This window comes from Notechis scutatus, chromosome 1 (assembly GCF_049901735.1).
Source record: "Notechis scutatus isolate UNSWTSFEM ecotype Mainland chromosome 1, rNotScu1.2, whole genome shotgun sequence".
Classification (NCBI taxonomy): domain Eukaryota; kingdom Metazoa; phylum Chordata; class Lepidosauria; order Squamata; family Elapidae; genus Notechis; species Notechis scutatus.
In genome coordinates, this window is record NC_142009.1 from 45,110,601 (window position 1) to 45,123,830 (window position 13,230).

The 13,230-nt window shown below is 33.9% G+C and overlaps 1 protein-coding gene across 1 annotated transcript in view; it reads right to left on the minus strand.

Annotated features, from left to right (window-relative positions):
• The window catches only part of SLC3A1 (solute carrier family 3 member 1), a 33,115-nt gene that overhangs the window by 12,890 nt on the left and 6,995 nt on the right, over positions 1-13,230 (minus strand). Inside the window, exon 4 of the mRNA XM_026683511.2 lies at positions 1,866-1,991. Within this exon, the coding sequence (XP_026539296.2) occupies positions 1,866-1,991 (126 nt within the window). The remainder of the gene's footprint in view (positions 1-1,865; positions 1,992-13,230) is intronic.

The following is a 13,230-nucleotide window of genomic DNA, read 5'->3' on the forward strand; positions in this document are numbered from 1 at the left end:
TATGTACCTATTGAATTGCATGCAGAGAACATCTTGTCCCTGAGCAGGTTAGATTTATCACTGAACATTCAACGATGGATCAATTTATAATTTAACAACATCCAGCAGTGAAATACTTCAGTCTATCAAAAGGTGTCCTTTATGCTGATTTCATTGATTTTAGGCTGGCCTTTGATTCCATACTACATGGAAGACTCTGGAGGAAACTAATTAAATTGATGGATTGTTGTCTCTTTAAACTGAAAGGGAGCAAGATGGCTCAGCAGTTAAAGATGCTGAGCTTGTTGGCTGGAAAGCTGACAGCCCAGGTTCGAAACCTGAGCACTGCGCCACAGGGTGAGCTCCCGTTACTCGCCCCGGCTCCTGCCAACTTAGCAGTTCAAAAACATGCAAAGGCGAGTAGATAAATAGGTACTGCTTCAGTGGGAAGCTTACAGTATTCCGTATTTTCATACTGGCTACATGAGGACAAAAATGTCTCTTAGGCAATGCAAGCTCCCTCGGCTGAAAATCAGAGATGAACACCATCCCCTTGAGTCAGACATGACTGGATAAGGAAACCCTTAAACTAGTGGTGGGATTCAAATGTTTTTACTACTGGTTCTGTGGGCGTGGCTTGGTGGGCATGGCAGGGGAAGGATACTATAAAATTTCCAGTCAGAGGTGGCATTTGCCGGTTCTCCGAACTACTCAACATTTCTGCTACTGGTTCTCCGGAACTGGTCAGAACCTGCTCAATACCACCTCTGCTTTAAACCTTACACATAAATTGATAATAAATCTCCATCATGGCACAACCATCTTTTAAGTAAAGGACAATCTCAATGGCAATTTAACTGAACCCTGCCCCCCCCCACACACACACACCTAAAAGGGCATTAAACAATCTTCTAAAGCTTTATCACCTTATTGCTCTCTAGGGAACAACTTAAAATTATGTAGTATATAACAAATTCTGTAGCATTCTCAAAAAACTGCTTTAAATCTTCAATTAATGAGAGACTTACTGAGCCTGTTAAAACCTTTAAGCATCTAGGACAGCGGTGTCAAACTCACATCATCATGGCAACATCACATGATGTATCAGGACTTCCCCCCCACTTTGCTAAACCAGGCGTAGGTGTGGCCAGCATATGACGTATCGGACCTGTGGGCCGGGAGTTTGACAGCCCTGATCTAGGTGTTCATTTTCAATCTTCTACTGTTAGATTCATTAAGCAAATGAGTTTAACACAAGAGCTCAAGAAGAAGTGTCCCTTGAGATTACCAAATACATATGTCAAATGGCAGCAGCTACATCCTTGCAGCAAGTGGATTGAAGCAGCTAAAAATCTAAAGATCTGAGTTTGATCCTATATGGTATACTCACTTGTGCTTGTGCATAAAGACATATCCAGATTTGAAAACATCCAATTAAAATTCCTAAAAACTATCAAACATGCCCCTCGTTCAATACTTAATGTTCTCGAATGGCTAGAACTAGGTTGCATCTCCTTTGGGTCTTGCTTGAGACCTTAGATTCTTGTCAAAGAAGAACCTTTGTGGGACTTCTTTGATCCATCTTACTTTATGGAGTGCTTGGTGCTCGCAAATCTTGATTGTTTGCTTGCAAATTTACATTATACCCAATAACTTGCATCCAGTAATGTTACCTAGTCAGATAATGAAACATCTACAAGCAAAGATTCTAATTCAGAAAGCACTAAGCTTCTTCTGAAGCAGTTAGTGGTAGTTAACCTATTGAGAAAAGAACACCAAAGCTTTGGGATGGTTTTTAGCTGCCTTCCTCCTCACCCTTCCAAATAGTATTGTTTGATGGGAAACCATATAAAAATCTTAACAATAAAAATAATATTGATACTTACACGCATTTCTTCCTGAACATTAGGATTACGAAAATTTAAATCCGGCCATTCGTTTCCAAACTGATGAAAATAACATTGGTTCCTCACAATATCATACTGCCAACTGGAATTTCCCACGACGCTCACCTGATTGCATAAGAAATATAATATATTTTTAACCCATTATTTCACCTGATTCCCATGAAACCTTGAATATCCAAATATAAAAAGAAAGAATGGGTTTGCTTTTCTTTAAACAGTCATCTTTACAGCAAACTTATTTCACATAGCAATGAAAAAAACTACATCAAATGGTGATGGTTCTTGACTCATAAAAAATAGAGTCTGTTTTTATTGTATACGGGACAGATTATCACAGAATAAGCATTTTTAAAATGCTAAAAACTGACACTTCTCTTTCAGCTTTTTTATTATCATAGCTATCTACACTGAATATACAGTATTTTTTATGTTTCAGTGTGTTATTTATGTTTATGCCTTTTTGATTTTACTGTGAGGCTATCATATAATTATGAACAATAACCTCATGTATGGAGCATTGGCCATTTTTCTTTATGAAATAGTGGTAGATTTTGAACTGGGGAAGTTGGGCTTATAGTTTGGAAACTATTGGTGATTCTTTTTTTAAATCTAGGAGTATCTCATCTACTTCTAAGAAATGTACCCATGTCGGGGCGGAGCTGGCATGACGACGATACAGCATGCGATCTTGGAGGTCTGAGATCGCTGCTGATATCTTTGCTCCTGGACGGTCCTATCGGATCTAAACCATCCCGAAGAGATGGTGAAAGTGAAGAGCGCATCCTGTCGATCCCAGGGATACCGCAAAGTCCCTGGTAGATCCAGGAGAGGCTCTTCTTGCCAGCGGCAAAGAGACAGCCATTAAATCTGCTGAAGTTGGGACAGCTCCGAAACGAAAGAGAGCAGAAAGAGAGAGTGTGCCGGTTTGGTGAGAACTTTTTTTTTTTATTCTAAGATCTGAAAGGACACCCTAAGGAAAAGAAAGAATCTGTAAAAGTTTTGACAGAAGTGATTAAGCGGCGATTTTAAACAGGAATGTCAAAGTAATGTTTTGTTTTGTTTTTCTCATTGCTGGATCTTCTATATATGATCTTGTATTTTGAAACTGGACTGGTTTTTTCGTTTATATCTATTTTTTTCTTCTTCTTTTTGATTTTGTAATATTTTAGGCTAGAGGCTCCCTTTAGTTATTTCATTTTTTTAAATTTCTTTTTCTTTTTTATTAATTCTTATTATATCCTGCTCGGAAAAGGAGGGGGAAAGTGAGAGCAAAGAAACTTTGTAACACTGCCAACTAGAGGCTTGAAAATATTCTATTTCCCTGTGACCAGACAAAGCTGAGAAAGAAAGAACTGAGACTCTTTTTCAAGGACATTGCTATTTGATAAGATAGAGGGAAGAGCATGGGAGAGTGTTATTGCAGGTGCTCTTCTGGGTTTCTATCAACAGCTGGAGTCTGGTGTTGAAACGTAGAGGGAAAAAAGGTGATAATTTTTGGAGAAGAGAGTTATAATAAGAGCCTTGGATAATTAAACAAAGTGCAGTGTGCCCTTTTTACTTTTCCTAAGTTGTGCTATCCCTCCTCACCAGCTTTATTGTATTTTTTTTAATCTTTTTTTTTTTTTTGTAATAACTATTTGGGTTTTTGGCTTTGTTGGAGCTTGTCTTTGTTTTTCTTTTCTTTTTTTGGAAGTCCAATCTCTACGTTTGCTTTTTATTTTAAAGGGAAAGCCTTAAAAGCCTTTCCCCCCCCCTTTCTTGGTATTTCTGTTGTTTCATCTACCTTTCTGGTTTATTCTTATGCACTTTTTTCTATTTGAGACCTTTTAATTGGATTAAGGTGTTGAAGAACCTGAAGAATTTTTCCTTTTTTTTTCTTTATTCTTTTTTTCTTAAGTCTTTTTCTTTATCTAACTATTGATTGGATTAAGGTATACAAGAACCTGAAGAAATTTTGTCCTCCCTTTATTATTATTATTATTATTGGGCTTCTTTTTTCTACTATTTTTATTTTGAACTATAATTGGTTACTTCACAATTGGATTAAGGTTTAGAAGAACCTGAAGATTTTGAATTGCTTAAAATGAGTAGGAAATTTACAGCTCCTGGTTCTTCAACTTCTACTTCTTCCTCACCACCATCTGGAGGACAACATTCAATACAGACAATGTTAAAGCAAGAAAAAGAACAAGAAAAAGTGACTCTGCAGATGATTATACAAGGAATTCAAAATATTCAATCAAGATCAGAGAATATTGAAAAGAGAATAGAGAACATTGAACAAAGAACAGAGAACACTGAACAAAGAACAGAGAACATTGAACAAAGAACAGAGAACATTGAACAAAGAACAGGGAAAACCGATGAAAAAGTGGAGAACATCCAACAAATGATGTTGAAGTATGATGAGAGATTCCAAAAGATTGAAGAAGAAGATAAACAAAGAGACAAGAAGATTGGAGATATTGATAATAGATTAACGGTGGTTGAACAAGATAAAAGCGGTATGTTGAGATGGAAGATGGATAGATCAGAATTCTATCTTAGATTTCAAAACGTAGAGGAAGAAAAAGGACAAAACCTAGCTGAGATAATGATAGAAATACTGGCTGAAGCTTTGGAAATAACTCAAGAGAAGATGATGGACGGAATAGATGAGGTTTATTGAGTTTTCACAAGATATGCGATGAGAAATAGCTTACCAAGAGAAGTTCACATTAGATTTACAAAGAAAGCCATTAAAACGCAAATATTGCAAGTGGCAAAAGAGAAAACATTGAAATACAAAGACAAGGAGATTGTGGTCTTGAAACAAATACCCAGAAGAGAGAGAGATGAGAAGAGAATACCGATTCCTGACTAAAATGCTACTTAAAAAAGAGGTGAATTATAGATGGCTGATTCCAGAAGATTTAATGTTCACATGGCAAGAACAGAGACATAGAATTAAATCAGTTGAGAAAGCGGAATTATTTTATACAGAATTTTTTGGAAGGAAAGAGGAAGAGACAGAAAAAGAGATCTCACTAATTGAATTCCAAGAGGACTGCCAAATGACGACTGAAAAAGAAGAAGGTGCAGTAGGTGGAAAGGTGGAAGCCAAAGAACAATGTGAACTAAGATCTACGAGAGCTGCTAAACCTAACTATAAAATATAACCATGGAAGAGAAAAAATTGATTACAATTAATATAAATGGACTTAACTCAGCCATTAAAAGAAGGAAAACCTTTCATAAATTAGATAAATTAAAATTTGATATAATTTGCCTAAAAGAAGAACATATTAAAAAACAATATGAACAATTGTTGGTACAGCCAAAATTAGAGAAAATATTTACTTCCTTGACCCAATGTAAGAAAAGAGGAGTGGTTATTAAAGAGGCCGCCCCAGCAAAATTGATCTATACCGATGATGATGGAAGAATACTAATGGTGGAAATAATGGACAATAATACGAAAACACTCCTGATTGCAATCTTTGCTCCAAATGACAAACAAGAAGAATTCTACAAAAAATTACATATGAAAATAATTGAACTGGACTATGCTAATATAGTTATGATGGGAGATTTTAATGGAATTGTAGACAATAAATTGGACCATACAGCACAGAAAACAATAAACCAAAACAGAAAGACTCTCCCTAAATCTTTTTTTTAAATGGTAGATGAAATAAACTTAAAAGATACATGGAGAGAAAGAAATGCTAAAACTAAACAATACACCTTCTATTCAAATAGACACTTATCATGGTCCAGAATAGATTTGATATGGATGTCAACAGAATTAATATCTAACATTCAAGAAATAAATATTGAAACAAGTACTTGGGCAGATCACAATCCAATGACAATTAAATGGAAAGGACAAAAAAGAAGATCTAGATGGACGTTAAATAATACTATTTTAAAGGAAAAAGACTTCACACAGTGGATGGAGAAAGAATTGGCTTTTTTCTTTAGAGAAAACAAAAAAGAAGATACATCAATTCAGAATGTATGGGATACAAAGAAAGCATATGTTAGAGGCTTGATAATAGACTATACAAGGAAAAGGAATACTATGAAAAGGCTAGCCTCTAAGGCCCTAGAGGATGAGCATAAAAGACTTGAAAAAGAGCTACAGAAAATGCCACAGAAAAAGGACATCAAGCTAAAAATGGATATAATTAAACACAAAATGGGTCAAATATAAAAAGAAGAATTAGCACAGAAAATTAGAGGTGCTAAACAGAACTACTTTGAAGACGCAAACAAACCAGGTAGATGGTTAGCATACAAATTGAGAAAGGAGAAAGAATCAAGGAAAATATTGCAATTAATAGATGACCAACGCCAAGTTTGCCATGGTAGCAAAGAGAAGAAGGAAATCATTCGAGACTTCTATGGGAAATTATATATGCAAGAGAATATTGATGAGGAAAGAGTTAAGCAGTACTTACAGAATGCTAATTTACCTCAGATACATAAAGAGACTGATAAAATGTTAGAAAGCAATATAACGATGATGGAGTTAACTGAGGCACCAGGCCCAGATGGACTTCCGGCAGAATTTTATAAAACATTACAAGAATCGTTGAATCTTCCATTGCTAGAAGTTATGAATGAAGTTATTTTAAAGAAGAAGATACCTAAATCATGGTCAGAAGCCTACATTACACTTATTCCAAAAGAGGAGGCCGACCCATTACAAATTAAGAACTATAGACCCATTTCTCTACTAAATGCAGATTATAAAATCTTTGCTTCAATATTGGCAGAAAGACTTAAAAAATATTTAAATAATCTTATCCATCCTGATCAAAATGGATTTCTGCCAAAGAGACAAATTAAAGACAATATGAGAGCAATTTTGGACACCTTTGAATACTACGAGGCACATCCTGAAAAACAAATGGCTCTGATATTTCTAGATGCACAGAAGGCATTTGATAATGTGAATTGGTGATTCATGTTATTACTGTTGGAACAGATGGGTTTTGCTAGAAAATTTATTCAAGCAATAGAAGCAAACGGCAAAGGTAATGATAGAGGGAGAACTGACAGACTCTATTAATATAAGAAAAGGAACAAGACAAGGGTGCCCACTATCACCTTTGTTGTTTGTGTTAACTTTGGAAGTGTTAAACAGAAATATTAGAGATGAAAAGAATATAAAAGGAATGAAAATCAAAAAGGAAGAATGTAAGCTGCAAGCATTTGCGGATGATCTGGTTTTCATCTTAGAAGACCCTTTAGAAACAGCATCAAAATTGATAGAAAAGATAGAGACATATGGCAAGGTGGCTGGTTTGAAAATAAATAAAGATAAGACAAAGATTTTGACAAAGAATATGTTATTAAGACAAAAGGAAGAACTGGCAGACCTATTGAAAATTCAGGTCACAAATAAGATCAAGTACTTGGGGATATATTTGACAGCAAGAGATGTAGTACATTAAAAGAGAATAATTATATTAAACTTAAACAGCAGATAGCGCTAGATTTTACGAAATGGGAAAACTTACAACTGTCACTAATAGGGAGAATTTCAACAATCAAGATGAATATATTACCCAGAATTTTATATTTGTTTCAAACAATTCCAGTTAGGCTCGGAAAAGACTACTTTGAAGATTTAAATAAAATTGTGTTGAAATATATATGGCAAGGTAAGAAAGCGAGAATAAAGTTAAAACTTTTGCAAGATGCTAGAATTAGAGGAGGATTTGGTTTGCCCAATTGGGAGTTGTACTACCAAGCTACAAATCTGATGTGGGTTAAGGAATGGATAACACTAAGAAATACTAGATTGTTGACATTAGAAGGACATGATTTGTTGTTGGGGTGGCATGCTTTTTTATGGTACAAAGGAACTAAAACACAGGGGTATTTTAGAAGACATTATATACGGGAGTCTCTGTGGTTAAACTGGGAGAAGATTAAAAGACAATGTTATTTGAAAATTCCAGTCTGGTTATCGACTATTGAAGCATTTTCGTATCCTATAATATACAAAAAGGAACAAACAGTTAGATATGGTGAAATATTGAATGAAAAGGGTGAACTTAAATCTATGCAAAAACTAGAGGAACAAGGTATAAAGATGAATTGGTTTTCATATGCGCAAATACATTCAAGGTATGATAAAGATTCTAAAACAGAAGGTTTCTATGATAAACTGACTGACTTAGATAAGATTTTGACAGGTACTGATGAAAAGGTGATTAAAAATTTGTATGGATATTTATTAGAAATTAAACTAGAAGAAGAACAAGTTAAAGAAACTATGATTGCTTGGGGGAAGAATTTTGGATATGGGATTGATTTAGAGAAATGGCAAAAATTGTGGTCTCAAAATTATAAAATGACAATGTCAACAGCATATAAAGAAAATTTGTATAAGATGTTTTACAGGTGGCATTTTCCCCCGACAAGAATAGCAAGAATGTTCAAGAATAAATCCGAAAAATGTTGGAAATGTCATCAGACACCTGGCTCATATTACCATATGTGGTGGACTTGTGCAGATGCTAAAAAATACTGGACTAAAATCCACATGTGGTTGGAAAAAATGGCAAAAAAACATATAGACTTGAAACCAGAGATATTTTTATTGGGAATTTTACCTGAAATATATAGTAAAGACTTGAAATACCTGATTGTAAATGTATTAACAGCGGCTACGATTGTAGTTGCTAAAAACTGGAAAAATGAGAAAATACCATCGCAGGAGGAAATCATTAAGAAAATATTGGAATGTGCTGAAATGAGTAGATTGACATTTGAAATTAGAGAACAAGAGGATAAACAATTTTATAAAATTTGGGATCTTTTCTATCAATGGTTAGACAATAAAGTACGGTAATGAATTATGTAGACTTTTAGAAAATAATAAATATACAAAGATGTACTTCTTTCTTATTATATCTACAAAATGATTTTAGGATAGATTTGGGATGGTAACATGAACTGTTATAAGATCTAAGTAAATTATGGTTATCTTGTAAAACATGAATGAATAAAAGTATAGTCAAATGATTGATTAATAATGATACTAAAGTATTTAATTTTTGATTGACAATATGAGATTATATGTAATGTAATTGTAATTGAAGACTACGAAATGGAAGCACAAAACAATTTGTAAACCAACCGGCACACTGTATGTACACCCATGGAAGATAGCTTGATGTTTTTATGTTTTGTTTGTTTATGTTTGTTTTTAAAAACCAATAAATTTTTTTAAAAAATGTACCCATGTCACCAGGCAATCATTCTCCAGTCTCAAGGCCTTGGCCTTGGCTCCTGATTTAACACCGAGACAAAGAAATACAAGATCCTGTGTCCCCTGGGAGGAAATTACAGCAGGAACTTCACTTGCCATGCCCTCCTCCAGGTGAATGAGAAAATTGGCAATGAATTAAAAATTCATTAAAAATGCAATTATTATTTTTTAAAAAAAGCTTCCTATGAGGAAATTAACAAAAGTCAATCATTAAAGCATATAATTTTAAGTCATAAAGACACATGAGAGAAGTGGACAGACTCCTATCATACAGAGTCTTCCTCCTCCTTCTTCTTAAAGATTAAACATGAGAGCACCCACTTCTTGAACCACAATTCCAATGTCCACATGCTTAAAGGAACATCCTGTTAGAAATCATATTTGTGTAGGTATTCATATGTAAACACGACCTCTGACCCAGAAATTCCTGAAGACAAAACATTAGAAGACAAAGAAATCTCTAAAGTTATGGAATGAATTATGGTTGTGACCAGAGGTTCCACCATATCTAACCAAGTGCAGTGTCAATGTACTGAGGTAGGTATGTACCTCAATTGCTTCCTACCGTTTTGCTGACTTCAAAGATTCCTCCATGGAAAGGGGATAGGTATGCCTCCTCACTATTTGGCATTTTTTCTCTTCTTGGATTCATTCAACCAACAAGACATCCAACAAGACGCTACAAGAATCATTGAGCATTCCATTGCTAGAAGTCATGAATGAAGCTATGTCAAAGAAGATGATACCTAAAACATGGTCAGAGGCTTATATTACACTTATTCCAAAAGAAGAGGCTGATCCACTGCAAATTAAGAACTATAGACCTATTTCCTTACTAAATGCAGACTATAAAATCTTTGCTTCAATCTTAGCAGAAAGACTTAAAAAATATCTAAATAATTTTATTCATCCAGATCAAAATGGATTTCTGCCAAAGAGACAAATTAAAGACAATATGAGAGTAATCCTGGATACTTTGGAATATTATGAGGCACATCCTGAAAAGCAAATGGCTTTGATATTCCTAGATGCCCAAAAGGCATTTGATAATGTGAACTCGAGATTTATGTTATTACTATTGGAACAGATGGGCTTTGCCAGAAAATTTATTCAAGCAATAGAAGCCATATATCATAAGCAAATGGCGAAGGTAATGATAGAGGGAGAATTCACAGATTTTATTAATATAAGAAAAGGTACAAGACAAGGATGCCCCCTATCACCTTTGCTATTTGTATTGACTTTGGAAGTGTTGAATAGAAATATTAGAGATGATAAAAGCATAAAAGGAATGAAAATTAAAAAGGAAGAATTTAAACTGCAAGCCTTTGCGGATGATTTAGCCTTTATTTTGGAAGACCCTTTAGAAACAGCTCCAAAACTATTGGAAAAGATAGAGGCATATGGTGAGGTGGCTGGTCTGAAAATAAATAAAGATAAAACAAAGATTTTGACAAAGAATATGTTACTAAGACAAAGAGAAGAACTGGCAGACCTATTGAAAATTCAAGTCACGAACAAGGTCAAGTATCTGGGGATATATTTGACATCAAGATGTAGTACATTAAAAGAGAATAATTATATTAAACTTAAACAACAGATAGCCTTAGATTTGAAGAAATGGGAAAATCTACAATTGTCATTAATAGGGAGAATCTCAACAATCAAGATGAATATCTTACCCAGAATCTTATATTTGTTTCAAACAACCAATTAGGCTCGGAAAAGACTATTTTGAAGACTTAAATAAAATTGTGTTGAAGTATATATGGCAAGGTAAGAAAGCGAGAATAAAGCTAAAACTTTTTCAAGATGCTAGAATTAGAGGAGGTTTTGGTTTGCCTAATTGGGAGTTGTACTATCAAGCTGCAAATTTGATGTGGGCCAAGGAATGGATAACATTAAGAAAGACCAGATTGTTGACATTAGAAGGTCATGATTTGCTGTTGGGTTGGCATGCCTTTTTATGGTATAAGGGAACTAAAACACAGGGTTATTTTAGAAGACATTATATACGGGAGTCTTTGTGGCTAAATTGGGAGAAGATCAAAAGACAATGTTATTTGAAAATTCCAGTTTGGTTATCGACCATTGAAGCATTTTCCTATCCTATAATTTATAAGAAGGAACAAACAGTTAGATATGGTGAAATACTGAATGAAAAGGGTGAACTTAAATCTATGCAAAAACTAGAGGAACAAGGTATAAAGATGAATTGGTTTTCATATGCGCAAATGCATTCAAGGTATGATGAAGATTCTAAAACAGAGGGATTTTATGATAAACTGACTGATCTAGATAAGATTTTGACAGGTACTGATGAAAAGGTGATTAAAAAATTATACGGTTATTTACTGGGAATTAAACTAGAGGAAGAACAAGTTAAAGAAACTATGATTGCTTGGGGGAAGAATTTTGGATATGGGATTGATTTAGAGAAATGGCAAAAATTGTGGTCTCAAAATTATAAAATGACAATGTCAATAGCTTATAAAGAAAATTTGTATAAGATGTTTTACAGGTGGCACTTTTCCCTGACAAGAATAGCAAGAATGTTCAAGAATAAATCTGAAAAATGCTGGAAATGTCATCAGATACCTGGCTCATATTACCATATGTGGTGGACTTGTGAGGACGCTAGAAAATACTGGACTAAAATTCGCATGTGGTTGGAAAAAATGACAAAGAAACACATAGATTTGAAACCAGAGATCTTTTTATTGGGAATCTTACCTGATACATACAGTAAAGACTTGAAATATCTGATTGTAAATGTATTAACAGCGGCTAGGATTGTATTTGCTAAAAATTGGAAAAATGAGAAAATACCATAGCATGAAGAAATTATTAAGAAAATATTGGAATGTGCTGAAATGAGTAGATTGACATTTGAAATTAGAGAACAAGAGGATAAGCAATTCTATAAAATTTGGGACCTTTTCTATCAATGATTGGATGATAAAATATAATAGAATATTTAGAATTTTAGATAATAATGAATATATAAAAAGATATTTTTTCTTTTCTTTGTTATTTGATATCATATCTATAAAATGTTTTTAGGATAGATTTGGTATGACTATATGATTTGTTATAAAATAAACTAAGTAAATTATAGTTATCTCGTAAAGTATGAATGAATAAAATTATAGTCAAATGATTGTTTAATAGTGATACTAGGATATACAATTTTTGATTGATAATATGTGTTATTATGTAACGTAACTGTAATTGAGACTACGAAATGAATGCACAAAAACTGGTAAACCAACCGACACACTGTTTGTATATATTTAAGAAAGAAAGCTGATGTTTTTATGTTTTGTTTGTTTTGTTTGTTTTTAAAAACTAATAAAATTGTTTTCAAAAAAAAAAGAAAAGACATCCAACAAGACAGACACAGACTTCAGAGAGTAATTAGGACTGCAGAAAAAACAATTACTATCAACCTGCCTTCCACTGAGGACCTGTATACTGCACAAGTCAAAACGAGGCTGTGAAAATATTTACTAACCACTCACATCCTGGACATAAACTGTTTCAACTCCTACCCCCAAAATGACGCTATAGAGCACCAGAACAACTAGACACAAGGACAATTTTTCCCCGAACGCCTGCTAAACAAATAATTCCCTTAACACTGTCAAACTATTTACTAAGTCTGCATGACTATTACTATTAATCCTCCCATCCTTCCTTTCACCCATCTCCTCCCACTTATGACTGTATGTCTGTAACTTTGTTGCTTGTATCCTAATGATTTTTGACTGTTTCCTGGTATGATTTGATTGCTTATTGTAACCTATGACTATTATTAAGTGTCGTACCTGATGATTGTGGTCTCTTGATGAATGTATCTTTTCTTTTATGTACAGCGAGAGCATTTGTACCAAGACAAATTCCTTGTGTGTCCAATCTCACTTGACCAATAAAGAATTCTAGTATTTTAGTATTTGATTTGTCAATCGCTTACAAGATATAGGTATAAGAATAAATATAGTTTTGAATACATGAGATAGATACTTATAAGAATTTTATTCTATTCTATTCTATTTACATCATAATTGCTTTAATTCT